At 35.8% G+C, this 25,927-nt stretch overlaps 1 protein-coding gene across 1 annotated transcript in view; it reads right to left on the bottom strand.

Annotated features, from left to right (window-relative positions):
• LOC137003749 (protein unc-13 homolog A) overlaps window positions 1-25,927 on the bottom strand; it is a gene marked incomplete at its 5' end in the record, with an annotated part of 71,390 nt that overhangs the window by 23,772 nt on the left and 21,691 nt on the right. The window contains 18 exons of the mRNA XM_067364033.1: window positions 716-812; window positions 890-1,016; window positions 2,615-2,700; window positions 2,922-3,049; window positions 5,882-6,016; window positions 6,610-6,699; window positions 6,814-6,882; window positions 7,515-7,668; window positions 7,923-8,086; window positions 8,908-9,023; window positions 9,114-9,283; window positions 10,890-11,031; window positions 11,225-11,452; window positions 13,263-13,482; window positions 19,249-19,323; window positions 19,755-19,760; window positions 21,947-22,025; window positions 22,796-22,842. Coding sequence (XP_067220134.1) covers window positions 716-812; window positions 890-1,016; window positions 2,615-2,700; window positions 2,922-3,049; window positions 5,882-6,016; window positions 6,610-6,699; window positions 6,814-6,882; window positions 7,515-7,668; window positions 7,923-8,086; window positions 8,908-9,023; window positions 9,114-9,283; window positions 10,890-11,031; window positions 11,225-11,452; window positions 13,263-13,482; window positions 19,249-19,323; window positions 19,755-19,760; window positions 21,947-22,025; window positions 22,796-22,842 — 2,133 coding nt within the window. The remainder of the gene's footprint in view (window positions 1-715; window positions 813-889; window positions 1,017-2,614; window positions 2,701-2,921; window positions 3,050-5,881; window positions 6,017-6,609; window positions 6,700-6,813; window positions 6,883-7,514; window positions 7,669-7,922; window positions 8,087-8,907; window positions 9,024-9,113; window positions 9,284-10,889; window positions 11,032-11,224; window positions 11,453-13,262; window positions 13,483-19,248; window positions 19,324-19,754; window positions 19,761-21,946; window positions 22,026-22,795; window positions 22,843-25,927) is intronic.

Genomic DNA, 25,927 nt, shown 5'->3' with positions numbered 1-25,927 from the left:
AGTCAGAATTTCATGATATAAAGTCAGAATTTCGTGATATAAAGTCAGAATTTCATGATATAAAGTCAGAATTTCGTGATATAAAGTCAGAATTTCATGATAAAAAGTCAGAATTTAATGATATAAAGTCAGAGTTCCGTGATATGAAGTCAGAATTGTGAGATATAGTCAGAATTTCATGATTTAAAGTCAGAATTTCGTGATATAAAGTCAGAATTTCATGATATAAAGTCAGAATTGTGTTATAAAGACAATTTTGTGATATGAAGTCAGAATTGCATGATATAAAGTCAGAATTGTGTTATAAAGACAATTTTGTGATATGAAGTCAGAATTGCATGATATAAAGTCAGAATTGTGTTATAAAGTCAGAATTTTCATCTTTCTATTCATCAAAGAATCCTGAAAAATAAAATGCATCACAGTTTCCACAAAAATATGAAGCTGTTTTCAACATTGATAATAATCATAAATGTTTCTTGAGCATCAAATCATCATATTAGAATGATTTCTGAAGGATCATGTGACACTGAAGACTGGAGTAATGATGCTGAAAATTCAGCTTTGATCACAGGATGTAAATTACAACTCACCATATATTCTCATAGAAAAGAGTTATTTAATTTGTAAAAAATATTTCACAATATTACTGATTTTACTGTATTTTTGATCAAATAATTTATAAAAATACTACAATATACGGCCTGATATTTACCCCGTCCTTTGCATCCCTGACCAGAGCGCCGTGCAGGAAATCTCTGGAAACTTCCTCATTCTCATCCAGCCACAGGATCACGAAGGGCTCAAACCATCTATCAAGACAAGATAAAACAGTTCAGACACTGAGAGATTCTCACACTATCACACTACTCACGGGAAGTGTTCTTACGCGGGATACTCCGGCACACGGTCCTGGAAGTACAGCAGCTCCTTGCAGTATTCGTTGTAGAGCCACTTCACCTTGAAGTGCAGGTTCATGTAATCGGCGCTCTTGCACAGCCTGTGTTTCTCATGTTCTGGGAGACAGGAAGTAGATCACAGACAACAGGATATTCATCACAGATGTGTTTGTTTTGATTGCAAAAAATTGAAAAATTTAATTTCAAACAAACCTCAAATTACAACAGAACTAAACGGAGAAAGAAAAAAGTAAATGAATAATAAATAAATCACATAATAATAAATATTAAAAATAAAAATGAATAAATAATTGTGTTTTAAAAAGCAAATAAAAAATATGTAAATAAATAAAAATACAAATAAATAATAGAAAAAAAGACAGAGATTCACATAAATCTGAAAATTACAACATAACTAAAAACATAACATTGTAAAAGAAGAGTAGAGATAAAGATAAAAAATTTGAATAATTACATAATAAATAAAAACAACAGAAAAATAAACATTTTAAGACAGAGATTCAAACAAATCTCAAATTACAAATAAAGAAAGAGAAAAAGTGTCAAGAGAGAAATAATAAGTAAATAAACAATAAACAAATCAAAAATAATAATAATTAATATAATATAATAAATAAAAATAAAGAAATAACAGAATTTTGTAATTTTTTTATTAGAAAAAAATTAAAAAGTTTAAAAAGTAAATAAATAAAAAAATAGGAAAATAAAAATTTAGAATAGAAGTGACAAAAGAGAAAAAATAAGCAAATAAACAATAAATCACAAATAATAATTAATATAAAATAAATGAAAATAAAAAATAATTGTATAATTAAAAAAGTAAACAAAAATAAAAATAATTTTATATTTTAAAAAGTAAACAAAAATAAAAACATATAAATAAAACATACAAATAAATAATAGAATACATGAATTAAACATCTCGAGACTCACATAAATCCAAAAATTAAAAACATAACATTATAAAAGTGCCAAGAGAGAAATAAGTAAATAAATAATATAATATTAAAAATAAGTAAACAAAACAAACAAAAAAAAAAACAGGAAAATTAAAACAGAAATTCAAACAAACCTCAAATTATGACAGATCTAAAACAACATTCAAATAGAAGTAAAAAAGAGAGAAAAAATAAATAAAAAATATAATAAATAAAAATAAATAAATTACATATTGTAAAATAAAAATAAGTCAGAATTTCGTGTGATATAGAGACAGAATTTTGTGATATAAAGTCAGAATTGTGAGTAATAAAGTGACAGTAAAGACATTAATAATGTCACAAAAGATTCTATTTCAAATAAATTCTGTTCTTTTCATCTTTCTAATATCTTATTACCTTTCTAATAATAAGTAACTAAATAAATAAATAATAATATAATATAATATTAAAAATAAGTAAGTAAACAAAAAAAATGGAAAAATAAACATTCTTAAAACTTACGACAGATCTAAAACAACATTCAAATAGAAGTAAAAAAGAGAGAAAAAATAAATAAAAAATATATTAAATAAAAATAAATAAATTACATATTGTAAAATAATAAAAAGTAAATACATAAAATAATATTTGTACATACATACATACATACAGAAATATACATAAAACAAGAAAAAGAGCACATTTTAACAAGTCTGATCTGTGATTTTTTCAGTTTCTCATGCGAGAGGAAACAAGGTTTAGGGTTCAGTTTACCTTCCATAGCATACTTCATATCCTGAGCAAACATGTTCCACATCACCTCCGCACTGATCTTTCCCACGTTCAGCTCCTGAGGGAACCTGCAGATCCACACACAGGGCTTATGGGTATGTTTCCCTCAGTTGTATATTATTTTAACCATTTAGATTCAGGTTTTTAACCTGTTAACTGTCAGTGTAACTTTGTATTGCCTTTTTTTTTATCACATACTTTAGTAATCATCATAAATTAGGTTTTGAAGATCATTTTTTGCGATATCAACTTCTCAACATCTCTCTCCCAGCTCTGAACACACACTCACTGGTTCAAACAGGGCGTGTAGGAGTTCTTGTCCTCCTCGATGATGGAAACGATGAGGGTGATGAGTTTGGACCAGAAGTCCAGGTTCTTCACGCTCGGCCCCTGTTCTTCAGGAGGAACCGTCTTCGACTGGATGTGACCAACAAACAAGAGTTACCTTCATGTCAAACATGCCAACATGACAAAATACCTGCACTGCAAAAACTGACGTTCTTTATCAGTATTTCGGTCCAATACAAACATCTAAACATGATCAAAATAGGTTCCTAGGTTGTCTATAAAAGCCTGTAGACTGATTTGTATGTGAAGAACTGGTTGCAGTTCACTTAATGGCCACCGGTGTCGCTAATAACAAGGGTTTCTAAATTCTACATATAACCGCTTTAAAAAAAGAACAAATATAAAGAGGTCAGAAAAATCAATTCAAAGGGAAAACTAGATTCTTTTTCTGACCCGTCGGCAGATATTCGTTCTTGTTTTAAACATAAATTCAGAAAGCAAGACTTCTTATCTTATGTCATTTTGCATCTCAAGTCAATGTATATTGATTTAAGAATGTTTAGATCACTTTTTAGTTGTAAACATTTAGTTGTAGTTTCTCAATGAGCAGCTCACGGTTACTGGAGAAGGACATCGATTCACACAAATTGACAATTACAGAAATAATGCAGAGGAAATGCGAGAACGCCTCCTGTGCGTATATACGGCCCATTATAGTCTCAGATCTACACACGCCGGGAGCATCAGTCAACGCTCCAGTTATGAGGTGTCATAAACTCCAGACATGTTTTCCATCTTGCTAATAAAGTTCTGCAGTGTAAGTGCAGAGAGAGAGAGAGCGAGGGATAAACACGCGTCACACTGCGGCTCTTCTCCATTCATAACTGCCACAACACCTCTACCATAATCAATATTTCATTTTCCACGAGAAGAACTTCAGCGCTCGCGGTGCTCTGAATTACTAAACAGCATAAAATCAGCATGACGACTGGAAGAGACAAACGGAAACTCATTCAGTCCAGTGTAACGCTCTCAACCTGCTGTTAAAACTTTCCAACAGAACATTCAAAAGAAAAAAGATAAGAAATTGTAGGGTGGGGCAGGGCTATTATGGTTAACTATAACTAAAAAACATTTTTAAAAAAAAATTTTATTACTTTGAAGTCAAACGAAATATAACAAATTTTACAATTATTTTATTTCAGCTGATTGACAAGGCAACATTTTTAATTTTTTTAACTAAAATAACTAAAACACACTCACTTCTTCCTTTAATATTTGTTTTTGTAATTATTATTATTTTATACTGTCAAATCGATGAATCGCACCTAACAAAAGTTTGATTAGATAATCTGTGTGTATATATACATTATTATATTTATATCTTTTATATATATATATATATGTGTGTGTGTGGGTGTGTGTGTATGTATACACACACACACACATATAAATATGTATGTAAAGACAAACCTTTATGTTAGATGCGATTAATCGTGATTATGGCACTATTATTATTATAAAAAAGCAATCCAACATCTTAAGACAGAGATTCACACAAAGCAAAAATGACAACAGAACTAAAAACATTACATTATAAAAAAAGAGAAAAAAGTAAATAATAAAAATAATTAAAAGTGATGAAATAAAAAAATATGAATAAATAACAAAAAAGCAAGTAAATAAATAAATAAATCACAAATAATATTAATATAATAAATAAATGTATATATATGAAGAGTTTCGTTGGAAAACGAGATAACTCCATTTTTTTAATTTTTCAAAAATCTTGTTTTTTGGTTGTGCATTCCAATTAATATCAATTCAAAAATACAGCTAAGTAGCACCATAGAACAAAATAATAACATGATAACATAATAATAAACATGTTTTGACAAAAATGTTAAAAACGGATTTATCTCGTTTTGCAACAAAACTCTTCATATATAATTCAAACGAATGTAAAATATTAATGCAAAATATTTAATATCACAATGATAGTAAAATAACACTGATTTGTTCTTTCTGTACGTGTGCTTCAGGTCTGTACCAAGTGAAACCAGGTCTGATGCATTTGCCAATAAAGCAATTAAGTTGCGAGACTTACATTTCTACAACTGCCATGCTGTGCGTTGCCATTTCTCCCATGTAACTTTCAAAGCAATTACACACGTATACATGAATACGCACACACACGCTAAAAACAGCATTATCGGTTTTTGGCTGAAAGAGAAAAGGGTTAAAAGAAATAAGCCAAAAATATATTCCTAAATTGAAAATAATGTGACTTTCCTTGAAAATGTGACCTGTTAAGTATATATATATATATATATATATATATATATATATATATATATATATATATATATATATATATATATATATATATATATATATATATATATATATATATATATTGTTGAAAAGGCCTCAACTAGCAGAATACAACAAGCATAACTGTTTCAGGTAGAGACCAAACAAAATCAAGTACATGTAAAACATTATTCACATGCGGCTTTTGGGTGGTGTTTTTGGCCTGTAGCTTCACCAAACATTAGTAAACCATAGTAGATCAAATATATTTATTTAAAGCAGGTGTTCTTAACTCAAACGAGCCCAAACACAACACAACACAATGCGTAAATCTTGAGATAATCCTCATAGAGTGTTATTTACACGCTGCTTTGCTTAAGCAATATGAATTTGTTGCATTTACCATTCGCCCTAAAACAGAAGTGCACAGGAAGATCAGCGCTCATCCACCAGGATCTTATTACTTCTTACTTATTCATTACATGTTTACACATGCAAGTAGTTCTTATGTTCATGTATTTGAGTGATTATTGTCATGTATGCAGGATTTTTCTTCTTTCCCACAAAAAACATTCTGTGTCTCATTTGATTGGGTGAACCAGCCATCAATCTTATGTAGCCACGCCACTGACACACACACACACTCACTGGGTCATTCTGATATTCCCGGCTGTAGAGCTCATGGCAGTTATTAAAGATGTACTCGTATGTCGAGTTGAGACACGCTTTGACACAGTCTTTAACCACTTGACTTGCTCTCGGTGGACTCTGCAGTTCCTGGACCTGAAAACACACACAGACCAACAGTTAGCCTTCCCCGCAATGAGACCTACATTTACATTTAGAGGGTTTAAAAGCTTGCTTAAGTGTTATAAAACACTAACTACTTACAAAGTTGTTTTGGAGTCTCCTATAATTGGTCTACATGCATCCAAGGTCAAAAAATATTTTTTCATCATATCCATTGCAGCATCAGCTCTTTTCTCTCTGTGTCTGAAACACTTTGATCAAGGATTCTGTCTCTCTAAACCCTCTTTCTGAGAGCCTGAACAACATGAACCAAACTCTTCCAGTCTCAGATACAACTACAGTGTTTGAGGGCGGGGCTAAGAGATGCTGTTCAGCCAGTGAAGACCATAGGCTGGCCATTATGCAAATTAGTTACATTAGTTATACATAGGTTTAGCAAGAAGTGAGACTGAGACGACTCGTTTCAGGAAGTTCAGAATCACTTCTTTCTTTTGTGAGACAAAAACTCCATTTATCTGATCTTTGAAACTTTGCAGATCTTTTACATTCACAAACAGCTTTATTACACTCTACCTGAAAGGTAATATCTTTAAGATCTGAACACCAGAACAAAACAAAGAACAAACCTTCATCCTGAAGAAAGTGATGCTGGTCAGAAGATCTACAGTGGACTTCAGATCCTGCAACCTCTCAGGACTACTGGCTGGAAAATTATTCTGAAACACACACACACAGCTGTTACAAACACAAATACACACTCCATAACAACAGTTCTTCAATAATCAATAGATATGGAGTGATATTTATTAAAGGAGAATATGTGAATATACCCTGTACATAGAGAGGTCAATCCTCAGGGAGTTGTGCAGTTGGTCCAACAGCTTCACAAACCTCTCTTTCTGCAAAAAAATAAATTAATTAATTAACATACGTAAAATATACAATATTGTTTAAACAATATGTTCAAAAAAATCTCTTATGCTCATCAAGACTGCCTTTATGTGATCAAAAATACAGTAAAATCTGAAATATTACAATTTAAAATAACTGTTTTCTATGTGAATATATAGTAAAATGTAATTTGATCAAAGCTGAATTTTCAGCATCATTACTCCAGTCTTCAGTGTCACATGATCCTTCAGAAATCATTCTAATATGATGATTTGCTGCTCAAGAAACATTTCTGATTATTATCAATGTTGAATGTATCAAAGTTGGAAACTGTGAACATTTTTGTCAGGATTCTTTGATGAATAGAAAGTTCTAAAGAACAGCATTTATTAGAAAATAAGATTCTTTTGTAACATCTTTACTGTCACTTTTGATCAATTTAATGCATCCTTGCTGAATACAAGTATTAATATCTAATAATGTAACTCAACAACACAACAATTATTAAACCACAAGGTGATTGAGATCTACTATTCTTGTGTTTTGAGAGTCATTTTTTTGCATCCACCTCTAGCTATCCAATGTTTTAAACATGTGCATGAGCTAAATGTGCTTTAATTTGGCTGAAATGTGAACTGACCCCAAAGTTGGACGCAGCGAAGCGGTCGGAGGCAGAGACGTTGTTGGAGGACTGTGTGGTGTGGGCATAATAAGCATTAATGTTGGCCAGCAGTGTGCTCATGACCGCAGGAACACCGGGACACATGTACTTCGACGACAGACATGCAAAATGCCTGAACACAAACACAGAGCACAAGGTTACTGACATTATAAATATAAGGCCCTAAAATAATTTGGACTCTAACTTTTGCATTCGCAAACTTTGCATGGCCTTTGCCATGTTGGAAAAAAGACTGATGTTTAAGAGTCCATCATATTTTAATCCCTATTTGTGGAAAATGTCCCGTTTGCATTTTTCTCTCATGCATTCGCTTGTACATTCGTTCAGTTGTAATTATGGAGTCATTCATTCGTTGTCTCTGCTCACGTCATGGCCTGGTAGATCGATTCCACTCCGTATCTCATGGCGAACTCGTCCACGATCTCCTGCGCCGTCTCCTCATAGTACACTTTCCAGGCGTCATCGCCTTTGGCATCGGGGATCTTCACCACGCCGCTGTTCTGCTTTTCTGTGGTGTAGTGGAAGATGTGCTACAAAGAAAAAGGGGTGGAGAAATCAGTCAAGATTATTCCTGAAGATTTTCAATGGAGAGACACGCTTTAGTTTTACATCCCAACCAGGTGTGAGCAATGAGCCAGCAGGCTTATTAAAATACATTTTTGTTAATTTATATAAAGCTGAAATAAAATAAAATAAAAATATTAGATAATTTGATGAAATTTTGTGGAAATTTGATTAAAAAAAACCATAAATGGCAGTTGAAGCACAAAAATTACTAATTCGTAATAAATAAAATAAATGTAACCTAAATAATAATATTTAAAAAGAACAAAAACTAATAAAAATGACAAACGCATGTGACAAAATTACTAAAATTTTTACTAAAAATAAAATATAAAAATAAAAGTTATTTCATAATTTTAATAAGTGCTTTAATAGTGTATTAATAATGCTAAAATAACATAAATTAACATTTCCAGCATATTTGGTATTCCAAGTGAGGAATATTCTGTGCAAAATAACAAAATCGCAGACAATTGGAATGTATGTGATTTTTAATATGCAATATGCATAATGTCATTTTGGACCAATGAGATTTCAAAGTGGGAGGAGCAAATGCGTTTGACGCAGCAATAATAAAACAGAACAGATAAAAATCGTTTCATGAAACAGCCTTCATACAACTGTGATGTGGCATATAAACATTCAACAAAATCTGATTTTAACTATGAGGAATTGACGGTGTAAAGTGTGTTTCTCATCACTGCAGTGGATTGTGAAGGACTTGATGCATCAAAAACATGTACTATATTGAAATGTTAATGTGCTTAATATTGATATTTGCACGTACCTCATGCAGGCAGGTGTACTGAACGTGGTACGGAGCCACAGTCTCCTCTCCTTTGATCTCCACACTGATGTGCATGCGGATCGCTCCGGATACGGCGGATTTATCCGTGCGCTTGTCTGTTCAGAGAGAGAGAGAGAGAGAGAATGTGTAATAATTCCCTCAAGATCATGCTGCTCGAAAATAACCATGCAGTCACTCTGACACACCGAGGTTGTACCAGACGTCCATTTCTCCACTGAGCGTTCTCACTTCAATGATGGTCTGTCCCAGAAAGTCGTCAGACTCACGCTTGAACCGCTGCTTCACACGAGACTTGATGTCATCATCCTCATCCCAGACGCGCACCTTTATCCGGTCTGAGGAGTTATGACATTCACTGCACGCCAGAGACACAGAGAATACCATTTTGTTAACTGAAACTAATACAAATCACACAAAACAATTTCATTAGTTAAAATAAAATAGACATTAACTGATATAAAATATAAAAAATATATAATTTTTATTAAGTTTAAGTTGAAGTACTAAAATAAAAACTTAATAAGTAAAGTGTAAGTAAAACTTAATAAATACATATTTAAAATAATCCATTAAAAATTACAAAAGAAACAAATAACATTACAAAAACTTAATTTAAATTAAAATAGAAAATATAAATATAAAATCTAATTTAAAATATTAATAAAAACTATAATGGTATATATTAATTATGCTAAAATAACTGATTAAAATGCACCATTTATTTAATATAGAATAACGTGCACTGATGAATCATTCATAATAAGACTTATTTTTAATTTTTAAAAAACAATTCTCATTTTAAATTAAAGTTGAAGTACTAAAATAAATGAAATAAAACTAAAAACTAATACTTAATAAAAAACTAGATATTTTAAAAAAAAATAATAAAATAAATGACAATCACACAAGAAAATTACACAAGCTTTACAATTAAAATGAAAACATAATAGAAAAATGAAATCTAATTCATAATATTAACAATTATCAATGATGCTAAAATAAAACTCATGAATCATTCATAATATGACTAATTTTGAATTTTTTAAAAACATTCTTATTTTAGATTAAAGTTGAAGTACTAAAATAACAAAAATAAACAAACTTAAATATATATTTTAGAAAATATATTAAAAATGACAAAATAAACAAATAATATTACAAAAACTTAATTTAAATTAAAATAGAAAATATAAATATAAAATCTAATGTAAAATATTAATAAAAACTATAATAGTATATAAATTATGCTAAAATAACACTGATTAAAATGCACCATTTTTTCATATAGAATAACGTGCACTGATGAATCATTCATAATATAACTAATATAATATAATTTTTAATAAACATTTCTCGTTTTAGATTAAAGCTGAAGTACTAAAATAAATGAAATAAAACTAAAAACTACTTAATAAAAAACTATAGAGATATTTTTCAAAAATAATAATATAAATGACAAACACACAACAAAATTACAAAAACTTTACAATTAAAATGAAAACAATATAAAAATGAAATCTAATTCATAATATTAACAATTATCAATGATGCTAAAATAAAACTACTTAAAATACACCAATTTTTTCTATAGAATAACATGCGCTGATGAATCATTCATAAGACTAATTTTTAAAAAATATTTATATTTTAACACATAATATAATAATATTCTATAATAAAAAATTAATAAACTAAAGCTAAAACTATATATATTTAAAAGAAAATCTAATACATTTACAAAAACAAGAAAATTACAAAAAAACTGTAAATATATAAAACTAAAATCTAATTTAAAATATTAACAAAAACTATGATTCTAAAAAACACTGATTAAAACACACCAATTTTTTCCTTCAGAATAACATGCACTGATGAATCATTCATAATAAGTTTATGAACTTTTATAAACTAAACAGTTTAATTTTGATTGCATGTTTTTGGGACTGTGTTCATGCACTCACAAGTGAAAGCTCTCGTCCCAGATGGGATTGAGATTGCCGTAGATGGTCTTGGTTCTCTTCTTGGTTTTCCCCACCTGTACGGTGACGTAGGGGTCACTCGAACCCGTCTTATCCTTCGCCTGAAGACCCTGAGCACACACCACTGACAGGAAGACATCAATACCTTTACAGGCGGCTCTAAAGATGATGCAAATACATTATATTTCATGTATTATCAGCTCAAACACTAGAGCATGACTTCATGGGTTTGATTCCCAGGGAACTGATCAAACGTATAACATCAATGCAATGTAAGGTTGCTTCGGACACGTAAATATTTTGATGCATCTTTTGACCTGTGATGCTGATTTTGGCCGACCACTTCGACGTCCCGTCCAGAACGCTCTGCTTGATTTGTTTCATCTGAGTCCCGTGGCTCGCTTTGGGAACGTCAAACACTTCCTGGATCAGCTCGAAAATCTCAGGTTTGTTGCGCTCACGGATCTTCATGCGGTCCTTCAGGACCATGATGATGTTCTGCGTTCGATCCTCAGCACCGTGTTTCGAGCTCTTCTCAGCAGCTCCTGACAGACACATCCACAACATCAGCTCTGAACTAGCGACTGCTCAAAGATTCTTCCACAAGCTCAATTCAGGCTCAAGGTTCTCAGAGGACTGAGTGCAAGAAAAACTTTACTAAAACTTTCCATTTTCTGTAGAAACTGTAGTTACAAGTTCTTAAAATAAAGTGCCTCTATTATGCTATTTTAACGGTTCCTGATTTTGTTTTGGAGTCTCCAATAACAGTTTTACATGCATTCAAGATCAAAAAACACTTTAATTTCCTCATAATATTCATTGCAGCATCAGCTCTTTTCTCTCAGTGTCTGTAACGGTTTGTTCAAAGATTCGGTCTCTCTAAACCCCGCCTTTCTGAGAGCTGCTCTGCTCTGATTGGTCAGACTACAGTGTTTGAGGGCGGGGCAAAGTAGGCGTTGATCACAGCAGCCAATGAAGATCATAAACTGGAATTATGCAAATTTGTTACATTGTTACATAGGTAAACTGTAATTGCTGACGACTCGTTTCAGCAGAATCAATAACTTTATATGTTCTGCACTTTCATTTTTAAAACTTTGCACAAACTGCTCTATTACACACTGCATGAAATAATATTTGAAAAGCATAATAGGGGGAACTTTAAAGCAGGATCAATCTCAGAAAACAGTGCCATTTGTGTGCCATGTGCTAATACTGAACTTGGTCACATCATTAGACAGATTTAAATCTGTTTAGTATGCAATGCAAAATTACTTTTAATTAAAACATTTTATTTTTAAATTGTTTTTCATAAAAATGCATGTACCCATTTATCACTATCATATTTAGGCTATATGAGAAACTTTATTTGTCATGCACTTTCAAATTTGCCCCTATTTGGGTGTGAGCAAAAACACTGCATTTTTGTGTGTGTCTCTTTAAATGCAAATGAGCTGCTGCTCCCGCCCCCTTTCCAGAAGAGGGCGGAGCTTTAACAGCTCAACAACAACAAAGCTGGAGAATCTCACGCAGCCAAAATGAGGAAAGTGTTCAGCCTTACATTGTTCAAACTGATGGAGAGACTCAGGAAGAAGTTACAACTTTTAGACGTTTCTGAATGGTTAGTGGATAAATTGATGTAGTTGCTGTGGAGTTGATTCATCTCATCCACTAGCATGTGCCGTCATGTTCATCTTTTGTGTTGAATTGACCCTCGTTTGTGAAGCAGTCCGGCGTAAAATTAGTGCTTTTCATGTCAACAACACTCTACTACAACAACTAAAGCAGCCCAACATGGCCCCGCCCCCTTTGTTGTGTGTTTTCGGGGGCGGGGTTTATGTACATTTTAGAGTTTGTGATGTCACTAACACAGGAAGAAGCTTGTTGTAGTCCCTACCAGCCGTTTGTTGTAGTCCTTAAGCAGTGATTTCTGTAAAAGAAAATATCTCCTTTGCATTGAACTTTGAGCGTCGTAACTTTGCAGATGTTGTTTATGCTCAAACAGCAACATTACACACTAACTAAAGTTAAAAAATTAAATCATAATCATTAAGAAAATATGACTCCTTGAAAGTCTTCTTTTTTTAAATAAACCTTCCTTAAAATTTCTACAATGGCACTGTTTCCTGAGAATGATCAAAAAAGTAGCTGGTTATATTACAAGTTACGGTCACTCTATATTTTGACGGTCCACTTTAGACATTCTACTAACTATAAGTAACTTTGTAACTAGATGTCAACTTATTCTACTAACACTAACCTAACAGTCTACTACAGTCTACTAATACCCTGAAGAGAGTTAGTTGTAGTTGTTAGTAGAATGCCTGAAGTGGACCAACAGCATCAGATTCTCACTCTGCAGGCAGTCGGCGTTGAGCAGGTCCTGGCACTTGTCGTGACATTTGACCCCGCACTCGGAGCAGCGCATGCCCTGTCGAGCGATGCCCCACAGCAGACCCTCACACTCGTAGCAGTAGGTGGGCGTAGTGGCCGTCCACACCTCAAAGTTGTGCGGGGTGGTGGAGGAGATGGGGTAGATCAGAGCCTGCAGCGTCTTCTTATACACGTGACTCTTCTACAGGAGCAGAATCAGACCCGTGTTATTCCAGTATTATTTATATACTGCAACCTGAATCATAATCACAGCGTGTTCTGGCCTGAGGAGAACTGCACTTTACACAGTTAATGAACTGAACTGAATCAACACTGAACTGACCTCCGCTGAACAATGACACTACTGTCTTTACAGCAGAATTGAACTCTGTTTGCATCAATGAAACCAGCCGCTTTGAAACAATCTGTATTGAATAAAGCGCTATAGAAATAACGGAGACTTGACTTTACTATTATATTATGTATTAATATTTTGAATTAGCTTTTATTTTTATATTTTCAGCTTTCAATTTAATTTTAGTATTTTTGCTTTAATTTGCTTTAAAAAGATTTAATATATTTTTATTTCAATTTTAGTTTTAGTAGTTTTAGTACTTCAAATTATTTATTTCAGTTTATTTCCAATTAAAGTTATTTTTAAAATGTTTAATCTAATAATTCTATTTAGCTTAAATTAATTTTATATAAATTTTAGTTTTAGTAGTTTTAGTACTTAAACATCAACTTATTTCAGTTTGTTTCTAAATAGTTTTTTATTTTAATTTTTAATCTAACAATTCTATTTAGTTTTAATTTATTTTTATTTCAATTTTAGTAGATTTAGTGCTTCAGCTTATTTCAGTTTCAGTTAGTGAGTTTTTAATTTTTAATCTAATAATTCTATTTAGCTTTAATTTATTTTTATTTCAATTTTAGTAGATTTAGTGCTTCAGCTTATTTCAGTTTGTTTCAGTTTGTGAGTTTTTATTTTAATTTTTAATCTAATAATTCTCTTTAGCTTTAATTCATTTTTATTTCAATTTTAGTTTCAGTAGTTTAATTTCTAATTATTTTTTATTTTAATTTTTAATCTAATAATTCTATTTAGCTTTAATTTATTTTATTTCAATTTTAGTTTTAGTAGTTTTAGTACTTAAACATCAACTTATTTCAGTTTGTTTCTAAATAGTTTTTTATTTTAATTTTTAATCTAACAATTCTATTTAGTTTTAATTTTTATTTCAATTTTAGTTTTAGTACTTCAACTTAAACCTATTTATGTTAGTTTCTAATTCAAATTTTATGTTAATTTTTTGATCTAATAATTCTATCGTACATATAATTTATTTTATTTCACTTTTAGTTTTAGTAGTTTTAGTACTTCAACATCAAATTATTTATTTCAGTTTGTTTCTAAATAGTTTTTTTATTTTAATTCAACTTCAACTTATTTATTTCAGTTTGTTTCTAAATAGTTTTTTATTTTAATTTTTAATCTAACAATTCTATTTAGTTTTAATTTTTATTTAAATTTCAGTTTTAGTACTTCAACTTAAACTTATTTATGTTAGTTCCCTTTCAGTCGGTCACGTTCGACGTACGTCAGTAGTGACCGACGAATTGGGATATCGCTTAGAGAGCCCTATCAGCTTCGTGTAAACTAAAACAAGCCAATGGAATTGGCGTGCGATATTTGCATAATGCGCACCACCCCCGACAGGTGTATATAAATAGGAAGCAGATGCAATCGCACTCTGTCTTTCGCTTCGGAGCCATTCAGTGGTGTCCTGTGTGTCCAGGGAGTGGTGTACCTGGCACATCGCGTCACTCCCTGTGTGCTTCAGCACGAGCGAGTTGACTGTTTTCCCCTTCTAAAAGAGCTTTACAGACGAACCCTGACAGTATGTCATTTCGTCTGTGCGTTAATGGGTGCGGTCGTTCCCTGGTCCCTGCTGATGGGCACAATCATTGCATCTCGTGTTTGGGCATTCTGCACGCTGAAGCAGCTTTTGTGGATGGTTCATGTTCCCATTGCTGAGGTCGAGACTCTCCTTCCTGAAGTCTCAGGAAGCGGGGGTCCCCTCCCCTATGCCCCGTTCGACCGTTTTTTCCGGCCCGGGCCGGAATGACGGTTCGGCGGTGTATAGGAAGGGTGACCTGAGGATTACGGTCAGGGCTCCCTGCCGAGCGGAAACGCTCCTCGGGCCCCTGCCGCCTCATCAGCACTGCAACCCATCGTGCCACCATTGGTTTCCGCTGGGCCCTCTACGGACTGTCCAGCCGTTACCTTTGGTGTGCCGGCGGCGGATCGGATGTCGATCGCTGCATCGGAAGGTGAGCCTGAGTCCTCGGGGGAGGAAGATTCGGACGCGCTGCCGCCCGGGACGGTAGCATTGCCCGAGTCGGATCCCGAGCTCACGGTTGTGCTCTCCCGGGCCGCCTTGTGCGTCGGGCTTGAGTGGAACCCTCCACCCTGTCCCGGCCCATCTCGGTTGGACGATTGGTACTTGGGGGGGGGTCGCACTGGTCAAATCCAGCGTCCCGCCCCAATGCCTTTCTTCCCGGAAGTACACGATGAGGTGACCAGGTCTTGGCAAACTCCGTATAGGGCTCGTACAGGGCCTGGTCCCTCGTCCGCCTTCACCTCCCTGGACGGCGGGGAAGCCAGGGGATACGCGAGGATCCCGCCAGTCGAGTGGTCTTTTGCGATGCAAGTGTGTCCAACGGCCGCTGGCTGGCGCGGTGAGCCGCGTCCCCCGTCCCGGGCCTGTAGATTCTCAGCCGGTCTGACTGAGAAAGCTTACAGTGCCTGTGGGCAGGCTGCCTCTGCCCTGCACGCGATGGCCCTTGTGCAGGTCTATCAGGCAAAAGCGCTGTCGCAGATGCCCCAGGAAGGTCCTGACCAACAGCTGCTTGGGGAGCTGCGCGCTGCCACTGACCTTGCCCTCCGGGCAACGAAGGTGACAGCGCGTTCTGTTGGCCAGGCGATGTCTACTCTGGTAGTCCAGCAATGCCACCTCTGGCTGACCTTGGCAGACATGAGGGAGACCGACAAACATCGGTTCCTGGATTCCCCCGTGTCTCCGGTCGGCCTTTCCGGCGACGCGGTGGAGAGCTGTGCCCAACAGTTCTCCGCTGCACAGAAGCAGGCTGAGGCTATCAGACATGTCATGCCACGGCGGTCCGCTGCTGCCTCCACCCAGCCGCCCGTGGCTCAGCCTCAGCCTCAGCCCGCTCGTCGCCGAGGGCGCCCGCCTGCGTCTTCCTCCACCCCTGCTAAGTTGGCAAAGCAGCAGCCTACACCAGCCAAACAGCAGGGTGCCGGTCGCGGATGTGGTGCCCAGCCCAAGCCAAGCCAGGTGGCAAGCGGTCGGGGAAAACTCGGCCCTGAGACGGGCGACCTGGAGCAGAAGGTTCCTGCCCTTTGGGAGAGTATTCCATCTGCTCTCCCACCCCCGGAGGAGGGCTGGGGGGATTTTGTGGCGGCTGTCCTTCTACCGCCGCTGGCTCTCCGGAGTCCAGCGGTACCCACTTTGCCACAAAAAGAGCAGTTTCCTCAAACTCCAGGTCACAAGAGGGCGCGTTTGCCAGTGTGCCATGCTGCCCCACCCCCGGTGCGTCTGTGGTGCCTTTGGTCCCGCTGGCTCAGTGTCTGGAAGCGTGGATAGCGCTCCCCAGCCTGTCCAGCTGGCTCATTCGCACTATCAGACTCGCCTATGCAATTCAGTTCGCCCGGCGTCCCCCGGTCTTCAGGGCTGTCCACTTCACTCAGGTGTCGTTGGACAGTGCACCTGTTCTCCGGGCGGAGATTGCTGTCCTCCTGGCGAAGGATACAATCGAGCCGGTCCCTCCAGCCGATATGAAGTCGGGGTTCTACAGCCCCTACTTCATTGTACCGAAAAAGGGCGGTGGGCTACGGCCAATCCTGGACCGTCCCCAGGATTGGTTTGCAGCAATAGACCTGAAGGACGCGTACTTTCATGTCTCGATTCTGCCTCGACACAGACCCTTCCTCCGGTCTGCGTTCGAGGGTCGGGCATGTCAGTACAAAGTCCTACCCGACATGGTTTTAGCTCCCAGCCGGTTGGGTCTTCAGGTCAACTGGGACAAGAGCAAACTCGCCCCCGGGCAGTGGATCTCTTGTCTCGGTCTCGAGCTAGACTCGGTCGCACGGACTGCGCGTCTCACTGAGGCGTGCTTCCAGTCGGTGTTGAACTGCCTGAGCTCGGTCAAGTGCAGGACAGCGGCTCCACTGAAAGATTTTCAGAGGCTCCTGGGGCATATGGCATCTGCAGCCGCGGTCACGCCGCTCGGATTGCTTCATATGAGACCGCTTCAACACTGGCTCCGCGGCCAGGTCCCGAGATGGGCGTGGCAGTGCGGCACGCTCCGTGTCCCCGTGACACCGAGCTGCCGTCGCACCCTTGTCCAGTGGTCGGACCCTTCGTTCCTGTGGGCCGGAGTACCCCTCGAACGAGTGTCCAGGCATGCTGTGGTCTCCACAGATGCCTCTGCCATGGGATGGGGGGCCACGTACAACGGGCATGCAGTGGCAGGTCTTTGGACGGGGCCTCAGCTGCATTGGCATATCAATTGCCTCGAGTTGCTAGCGGTTCGTCTTGCGCTGGCCCGCTTCAAGAAGCTGTTGTCAGGCAAGCACGTTGTAGTCCGCTCACACAGCACTGCGGCCGTTGTGTACATCTCTTGTTGTGGAGTCAGAAGTATCTGAGGTCCCTTCAGGCCACTCGTGTCCCAGGTGTGCTCAACCGTGCAGACGACGAGCTGTCACGGCAGCCTCCACTTGCGGGCGAGTGGCGGCTCCACCCCCAGGTGGTCCAGCTGATTGGCAGCTTTTCGGCGAGGCCCAGGTAGACCTGTTTGCCTCCCCGGAAACTGCCCACTGCCAGTGGTTTTATTCCCTGACCGGCGGCACGCTCGGCACGGATGCCCTAGCACACAGCTGGCCCCCGGGTCTGCGCAAATATGCGTTTCCCCCAGTGAGCCTTCTCGCACAACTCCTGTGCAAGGTCAGGGAGGACGGGGAGCAGGTTCTGTTAGTGGCTCCGTACTGGCCCACTCGGACCTGGTTCTCAGACCTCATTCTCCTCACGACAGCCCCTCCCTGGCCGATTCCTCTGAGGAAGGACCCCCTGACTCAGAGACGGGGCACCCTGTGGCACCCGCGTCCCGATCTATGGAACCTCCACGTGTGGTCCCTGGACGGAATGCGGAGGTTCTGAGTGATCTCCCGCAAGAGGTCATAGACACCATCACTTCCGCTAGAGCTCCTTCCAGTAGGAGTCTCTATGCGTTGAAGTGGAACCTGTTCGTCGAATGGTGCGCCTCTCGCCGAGAGGACCCCCGATCATGTTCGGTCGGATCCGTGCTTTCCTTTCTGCAAGATGGGTTGGAGCGAAGGCTGTCTCCCTCCACCCTCAAGGTGTATGTTGCCGCTATTGCCGCACATCACCACGCAGTTGAGGGTAAGTCCCTGGGGAAACACGATCTGATCGTCAGATTCCTGAGGGGGGCCAGGAGACTGAATCCTCCTCGCCCTTCCTCCGTACCCTCTTGGGATCTGACCCTGGTTCTCACAGCTCTCCGGGGTCATCCCTTTGAGCCTTTGCAATCAGTCGACCTGAAACTAATGTCTCTTAAGACGGTTCTTCTGGTTGCATTGGCTTCCCTAAAGAGGATAGGGGATCTGCATGCATTTTCGGTCGACGAAACGTGCCTATTTCAGTTAGATTCTAATTAAAGTATAAGTTTATTTATAGTTTTTTTCAGCTTTCTATCTGAATACGTTTTTTTTTTTTTTTATAGTTTTAGTTCTAGTTTTAGTTAACAATAACACTAAAATACACCTCACAGGAGAGGGTTCTTTTACTTTTAAATGAGTTACAAAAGTGCATTTCTAATAGAAAGATTGGTCGAACTGAATCCGGTGAAAGAGACTGGCATCACTTACCAGCTCCTCGTTGTTGAGTGTACTGGAGGCCATAGCAGACGTGATTCCAGCCTTACGAGAGTTCTGCACTAGAGACTGAACACAGGAAAGAGAAATCACACACAAGCTCTTCAATATCTCAGTTCTTCCTCCTAGTCAGCAGAGAGATTCACATACAGAGCAAACAGACACTGCTCAGATGTTTCTTCTAAGAAAAATACAGAGTAATCTCACGTTTGTCTCCTCTAGAGATCTCAAAAGTGTCTCAGATTTGCTAAGACACCAAAGTCAACATATTTGTGTCCTCTTTTGTTTCTTCAAAGGAATTGTAGGAGAAACATCTGAGACAAAGTTGATACTTTATGAAACATAACCGTGAGCTCCATTAAGTCTCCAGCAAACTTTCCTCTGAGACAAACTTTCAGAGACGCTTTAAAAATGTGAACTTATAAAACAGTTTGTCAACAATATTTGCAAAATGAAAAGTAATGGTGTTGTAAGATACAATCATTAGAACAAATCCTTACCATAGCCTGAATCCAGACAGCGAAAGCAAAAAATAAAAAAAAGATAAAAAAACTGTTAGATAGATGAAACGAACGAACAAACAAACGAATGATAGATAGATAGATAGATAGATAGATAGATAGAATGACAGAACGAACGATAGATGGAATGAACGAACAAACAAACGAACGATAGATAGATAGAACGACAGAACAAACGATAGATGGAATGAACGAACGAACAAACAAACAAACAAACGAACGATGGATAGATAGAACGACAGAACGAACAATAGATGGAACGAACAAACAAACAAACGAACGATAGATAGATAGAACGACAGAACGAACGATAGATGGAACGAACGAACGAACAAACAAACAATAGATGGAACGAACAAACAAACAAACAATAGATAGAACGACAGAACAAACAAACAAACGATAGATAGATAGATCGACAGAACGAACGATAGATGGAACGAATGAACAAACAAATGAACGATAGATAGAACGACAGAACAAACGATAGATGGAACGAACAAACAAACAAACAAACAAACGATAGATATAGAACGACAGAACGAACGATAGATGGAACAAACGAACAAACAAACAAACAATAGATAGATAGATAGAACGTCAGAACGAACGATAGATGGAACGAATGAACAAACGAACAAATGAACGATAGATAGATAGTAAGAATGACAGAACAAATGATAGATGGAACGAACGAACAAACAAACGAACGAACGAACGATAGATAGATAGAATGACAGAACAAACAATAGATGGAATGAACGAACAAACAAACGAACGATAGATAGATAGATAGATAGATAGATAGATAGATAGATAGATAGATAGATAGATAGATAGAGCGACAGAACAAACGATAGATGGAACGAACAAACAAACAAGCAAACAAACAAACAAACAAACAAACAACAGATAGATAGATAGATAGATAGATAGATAGATAGATAGATAGATAGATAGATAGAACAACAGAACGAACGATAGATGGAATGAACAAACAAACAAACAAACAATAGATAGATAGAATGACAGAACAAACAATAGATGGAACGAACGAACAAACAAACAAATGATAGATAGATAGAACGACAGAACAAACAATAGATGGAATGAACGAACGAACAAACAAACGAACGATAGAATAGAGATAGATACATAGATAGATAGAACGACAGAACGAACGATAGATGGAACGAACGAACAAATTAACAAACAAACGATAGAAAGATAGAACGACAGAACGATAGATGGAACGAACAAACAAACAAACAAACAAACAAACGATAGATAGATATAGATAGATAGATAGATAGAACGAATGATAGAATGAACGAAAGATAGATAGAAAAAACAATAGATGAACGAACGAACGATAGATAGAAAGGTAGATGAACGAACAAACAAACGACAGATAGATAGAACGATAGAACTAAGCACTAAGCACATTGCTCACGTTGTAACATGTTGTTAGCATGAATTTTTTTTAGCATGAAGCACATTGCTAACATGATTTAGAATGTTGTTAACATGTTTAACACATTGCTAGTAACAATTAACACATTCTTAACATGATTTAGCATTATGTCAACATGTTTAACATGCTGATAACATGAATTTGAATGTTTAACACATTACTAACATTTTTAACATATTGTTAGCACGTTTTAACACATTGCTAACGTTAATTAGCACATTGCTCACATGTTTTAACATGTTGTTAGCATGAATTAGCACAATGTTACCATGAATTAGCATGTCTTAACACATTGCTAACATGATTTAGCATGTTGTTAACATGTTTAACATATTGCTGGTGACAATTAACACATTGCTAACATGATTTACCATGTTGCTAACATGTTTTAGCACGTTGCACCTAGCATGTACTAATTAAGCTAGTTTCTAGGCTTTGCTAGTGATGGACACTTGGCGGATGAAGCTTACAGACTCTGTTAGGGTTAGTGTATAAAAGTTTTGACTTTCTCACTGAAAGTGTTTGGGATTTTCCGTAGTTTTTTTGATCATCCATTTAACAAAAATCATAAGTCAGATGCGTTAGAAAAGAGCAGACCGAGTCAGAAGGTTGTGCCACTGAACTAATATCGTAAACTTAGTAAAATCAATGCAGATGAAACACAAAACGTCGTGAGGTTTTGCTGCCGGTTTCTCACCAGATCTCTGACCAGAGGAATGGTCTTCCTCTTCCTCAGATCAGGCATGCTGTCAATGCTGTACAGCGCTCCTCCCATCCTTCACAAATAAACATCAGCATAATGGTGCATGAAAATTCATTTCCAGCATGCAGAAAAACAAACATTCACTGCTTCATCAGTGTTTTTCATCAACATTACACTGCAATAAATGATGTTCTTCCTCAGTGTTACTCAGTCTTGTTTTCCAGCACATCATTCTTAAATCAAGATACATTTACTGGAAAAGAATAATCACTGAAGATATTAAGTCTTGTTTTATGAAAAATTTATCAAAATGAAGAAAGTTTATGCTTTAAAACAAGAACAAACATCTGCCAACGGGGTCAGAAAAATAACCTTGTTTTCCCTTTGGATTGACATATTTTTTTCTGTTTTAACTCACTTAATTTTGATACTTTGTGTCATTTTGATTGTATCTTGATTTAAGAATGTTTGTACTGGTAAACAAGACAAAAACACTAAATATGAAAATCGTATATTGCAGTGTATAATCATAATGCCTTGAACTAAATTACCATAAATATTTACAGTATAACTGGAGTGTGCAGAGCAAATTGTTTCATCTCTGATAAACACTTCTATCCACTGCATTGTCATTTGTTTTCTGTTTGTCCACAGACTTTTATGTTGTATTTCTAGTTTCCTGTTCCTGATTGTAGTCAGATTGTAGTTTTTATCCTTGATAGTCTTCCCCGGGTGTCTTGTTAACTCGTCATCGTATTATAAGCTTTATTTATACTCCTTGTGTTTCTAGTCTTTGTATTAGACGTTAAAAAACAGAGCTAATGGAGATTGAATTGAACTTACCCTCCTTTACCAAACCACAGAGACTGAGAGTCTGTCTCTCCACGTGCCTGAGAGAAAGACAGAGAAAGAGAAACATTTGATTAGTTTTATTAGCTGATTGGCTTTCATCAGAGTCCAAATATTTTCTCTATTCACCAAAAACATGGCAACAAACCAGGGTTATCATCATAAAATAAAACTAAAACAATTGAAATAAAAATAAACATTAACTAAAATATAAAAAATAAACATTTTATTTCAGCTAGATGCCAAAAAACATAGTACTAAAGTACTAAAATAACTAAACCTAAAATAAAGTTAATAAAAACTATGTAGACATTAAAAAAAAAAATTAAAAACACCCACAACATTACTAAAACTAAAATAGTAATTATATTGGAAAATTGAAAATTTGAAAACTTTGAAACTAATTCAAAATATGAAAAACAAAACCCCAAAACAAATCACACTAAAATAACAGTGCAACAAATACTGGAAAAAAATAATATAGTATTTAACTGGCGTTAAATATAGTATTTAACACAGATGTGATATATTTTAGCTATTTTAGAATAGCACACTCCTGTACGGAAGAGGATTAGGGCGAAGCAATAATAAAAAAAAATAAAACCATCTCGAGATTAAAGTTGTTAAGTTTCGAGAAAAAAATCGAGATAAAATGTTGAGAATAAACTTGTTAAATTACGAGAAAAAAAATCATAAAATTTCGAGAAAAAAGTCGAGATAAAATGTTGAAAATAAACTTGTTAAATTACGAGAAAAAAAATCGTTAAATTTCGAGAAACAAGTCGAGATAAAATGTTGAGAATAAACTCGTTAAATTATGAGAAAAAAGTCGTTAAATTTCGAGAAAAAAGTCAAGATAAAATTTTGAGAATAAACTTGTTAAATTACGAGAAAAAACTTGTTAAATTTCGAGAAACAAGTCGAGATAAAATGTTGAGAATAAACTTGTTAAATTTAGAGAAAAAAACTTGTTAAATTTCAAGAAAAAAGTCGAGATAAAATGTTGAGAATAGTCATTAAATTTAGAGAAAAAAGTTGAGATAAAATGTTGAGAATAAACTTGTTAAATTACGAGAAAAAAAAATCGTAAAATTTCGAGAAACAAGTCGAGATAAAATGTTGAGAATAAACTCGTTAAATTATGATAAAAAAAGTTGTTAAATTTCGAGAAAAAAGTCAAGATAAAATGTTGAGAATAAACTTGTTAAATTACGAGAAAAAACTTGTTAAATTTCGAGAAACAAGTCGAGATAAAATGTTGAGAATAAACTTGTTAAATTTAGAGAAAAAACTCGTTAAATTTCGAGAAAAAAGTTGAGATAAAATGTTGAGAATAAACTCATTAAATTATGAGAAAAAAGTCATTAAATTACGAGAATAAATTTGTTAAATTGAGAAAAATGTCGTTAAATTTCGAGAAAAAACTCGAGATAAAATGTTGAGAATAAACTCGTTAAATTATGAGAATAAAATCATTAAATTATGAGAACAAATTCGTTAAATTACAAATTTGTTCTCATAATTTAACAACTTTTTTCTCGTAATGTAATGACTTTATTCTCATAATTTAATGAGTTTATTCTCAACATTTTATCTCAACTTTTTTTCTCGAAATTTAACGAGTTTAATCTCGAGATGGTTTTATTTTTTTTTATTATTGCTTGGCCCTAATCCTCTTCCGTACTCCTGTCTAGATAGCAGTTAAATTTCGAGAAAAAAAGTCGAGATAAAATGTTGAGAATAAAGTCATTAAATTACGAGAAAAAAGTTGTTAAATTTCGAGAAAAAAGTCGAGATAAAATGTTGAGAATAAAGTCATTAAATTACGAGAAAAAAGTTGTTAAATTTCGGGGAAAAAGTCAAGATAAAATGTTGAGAATAAAGTAATTAAATTACGAGAAAAAAGTTGTTAAATTTCGAGAAAAAAGTCGAGATAAAATGTTGAGAATAAAGTCATTAAATTATGAGAAAAAACTTGTTAAATTTCGGGAAAAAAGTCGAGATAAAATGTTGAGAATAAAGTAATTAAATAACGACAAAAAAGTTGTTAAATTTCGAGAAAAAAGTCGAGATAAAATGTTGAGAATAAAGTCATTAAATTATGAGAAAAAAGTCGTTAAATTACGAGAAAATTTTGTTAAATTGAGAAAAATTATGTTCAATTTCGAGAAAAAAGTCGAGATAAAATGTTGAGAATAAAGTCATTAAATTATGAGTTTTTTCTCAAAATTTAACAACTTTAATCTTGAGATGGTTTTATTTTTTATTATTGCTTGGCCCTAATCCTCTTCCGTACTCCTGTCTAGATAGCAGTGTAAAGTGTGTAGACACAAATAAAACACAACAAAACCTGGCATTCATTTCAAATTGTAAAAAAAATAAAAGTCTGCCAACAAAAGTATTTACACTGCGTTTTTGAGTTGTAAGACATGCAATGATCGAATATCTGCCAAAACACAAGTTGATTTTTTTTTTAATTGTTTTGTTTGTTTTGTTACAAAAAAGTCCTATATCATGCAGCAAACCCATACATTTATGATATTTTACTGTTTGAAATGAAAATATGTCATTTTTAGTGAGTGTCTAAGGGCCTTTCTGCAACTATGTTACATTAGTCAGCTTATATCCTGAGCACACACGTCAACAACTTACACAAAACCACCACAGAACGTTCACGCAACCAACAACGGACCCACCTGACAATCTCGTCCCATCATGGGTCATCTGAGTGAACATGCAAATCGCTAAAGCAATGAAAAGAGACTGGAAAGACGACAAAACGGCGGGATACAAACAGACAACAAAGGATAAAGAGTCAACAGAATAACACAAAAAAAGAAGCAAAGAGGACGTGGCAAACTGCAAAATAATCAAGCAGTTAGAGTGCATGGTGTTTCATCGCATCATAAGCATAGAGCAGAAAATGTGTGGATGCATAAAAATATAAAAATAAACAGTGCTTGCAACCCATTTCACTTCTATTTTTTAATGAGAGAGAATGAATGTGAGTTTGCAGTGGATTGTGGAGGCTTGATTGAAGTGAAAGATTACCAAGGCAAACATCTATTTTCTCTTGAATAACATGCACTAAACTGCTCACAATAACACCAGAAAGCAAATTGGGTC

Source organism: Chanodichthys erythropterus, chromosome 16 (genome assembly GCF_024489055.1).
Source record: "Chanodichthys erythropterus isolate Z2021 chromosome 16, ASM2448905v1, whole genome shotgun sequence".
NCBI classification, from domain to species: Eukaryota; Metazoa; Chordata; class Actinopteri; order Cypriniformes; family Xenocyprididae; genus Chanodichthys; species Chanodichthys erythropterus.
Note: the sequence above shows the minus strand (reverse complement) of the source record. Positions and strands in the feature narration are given on the sequence as shown.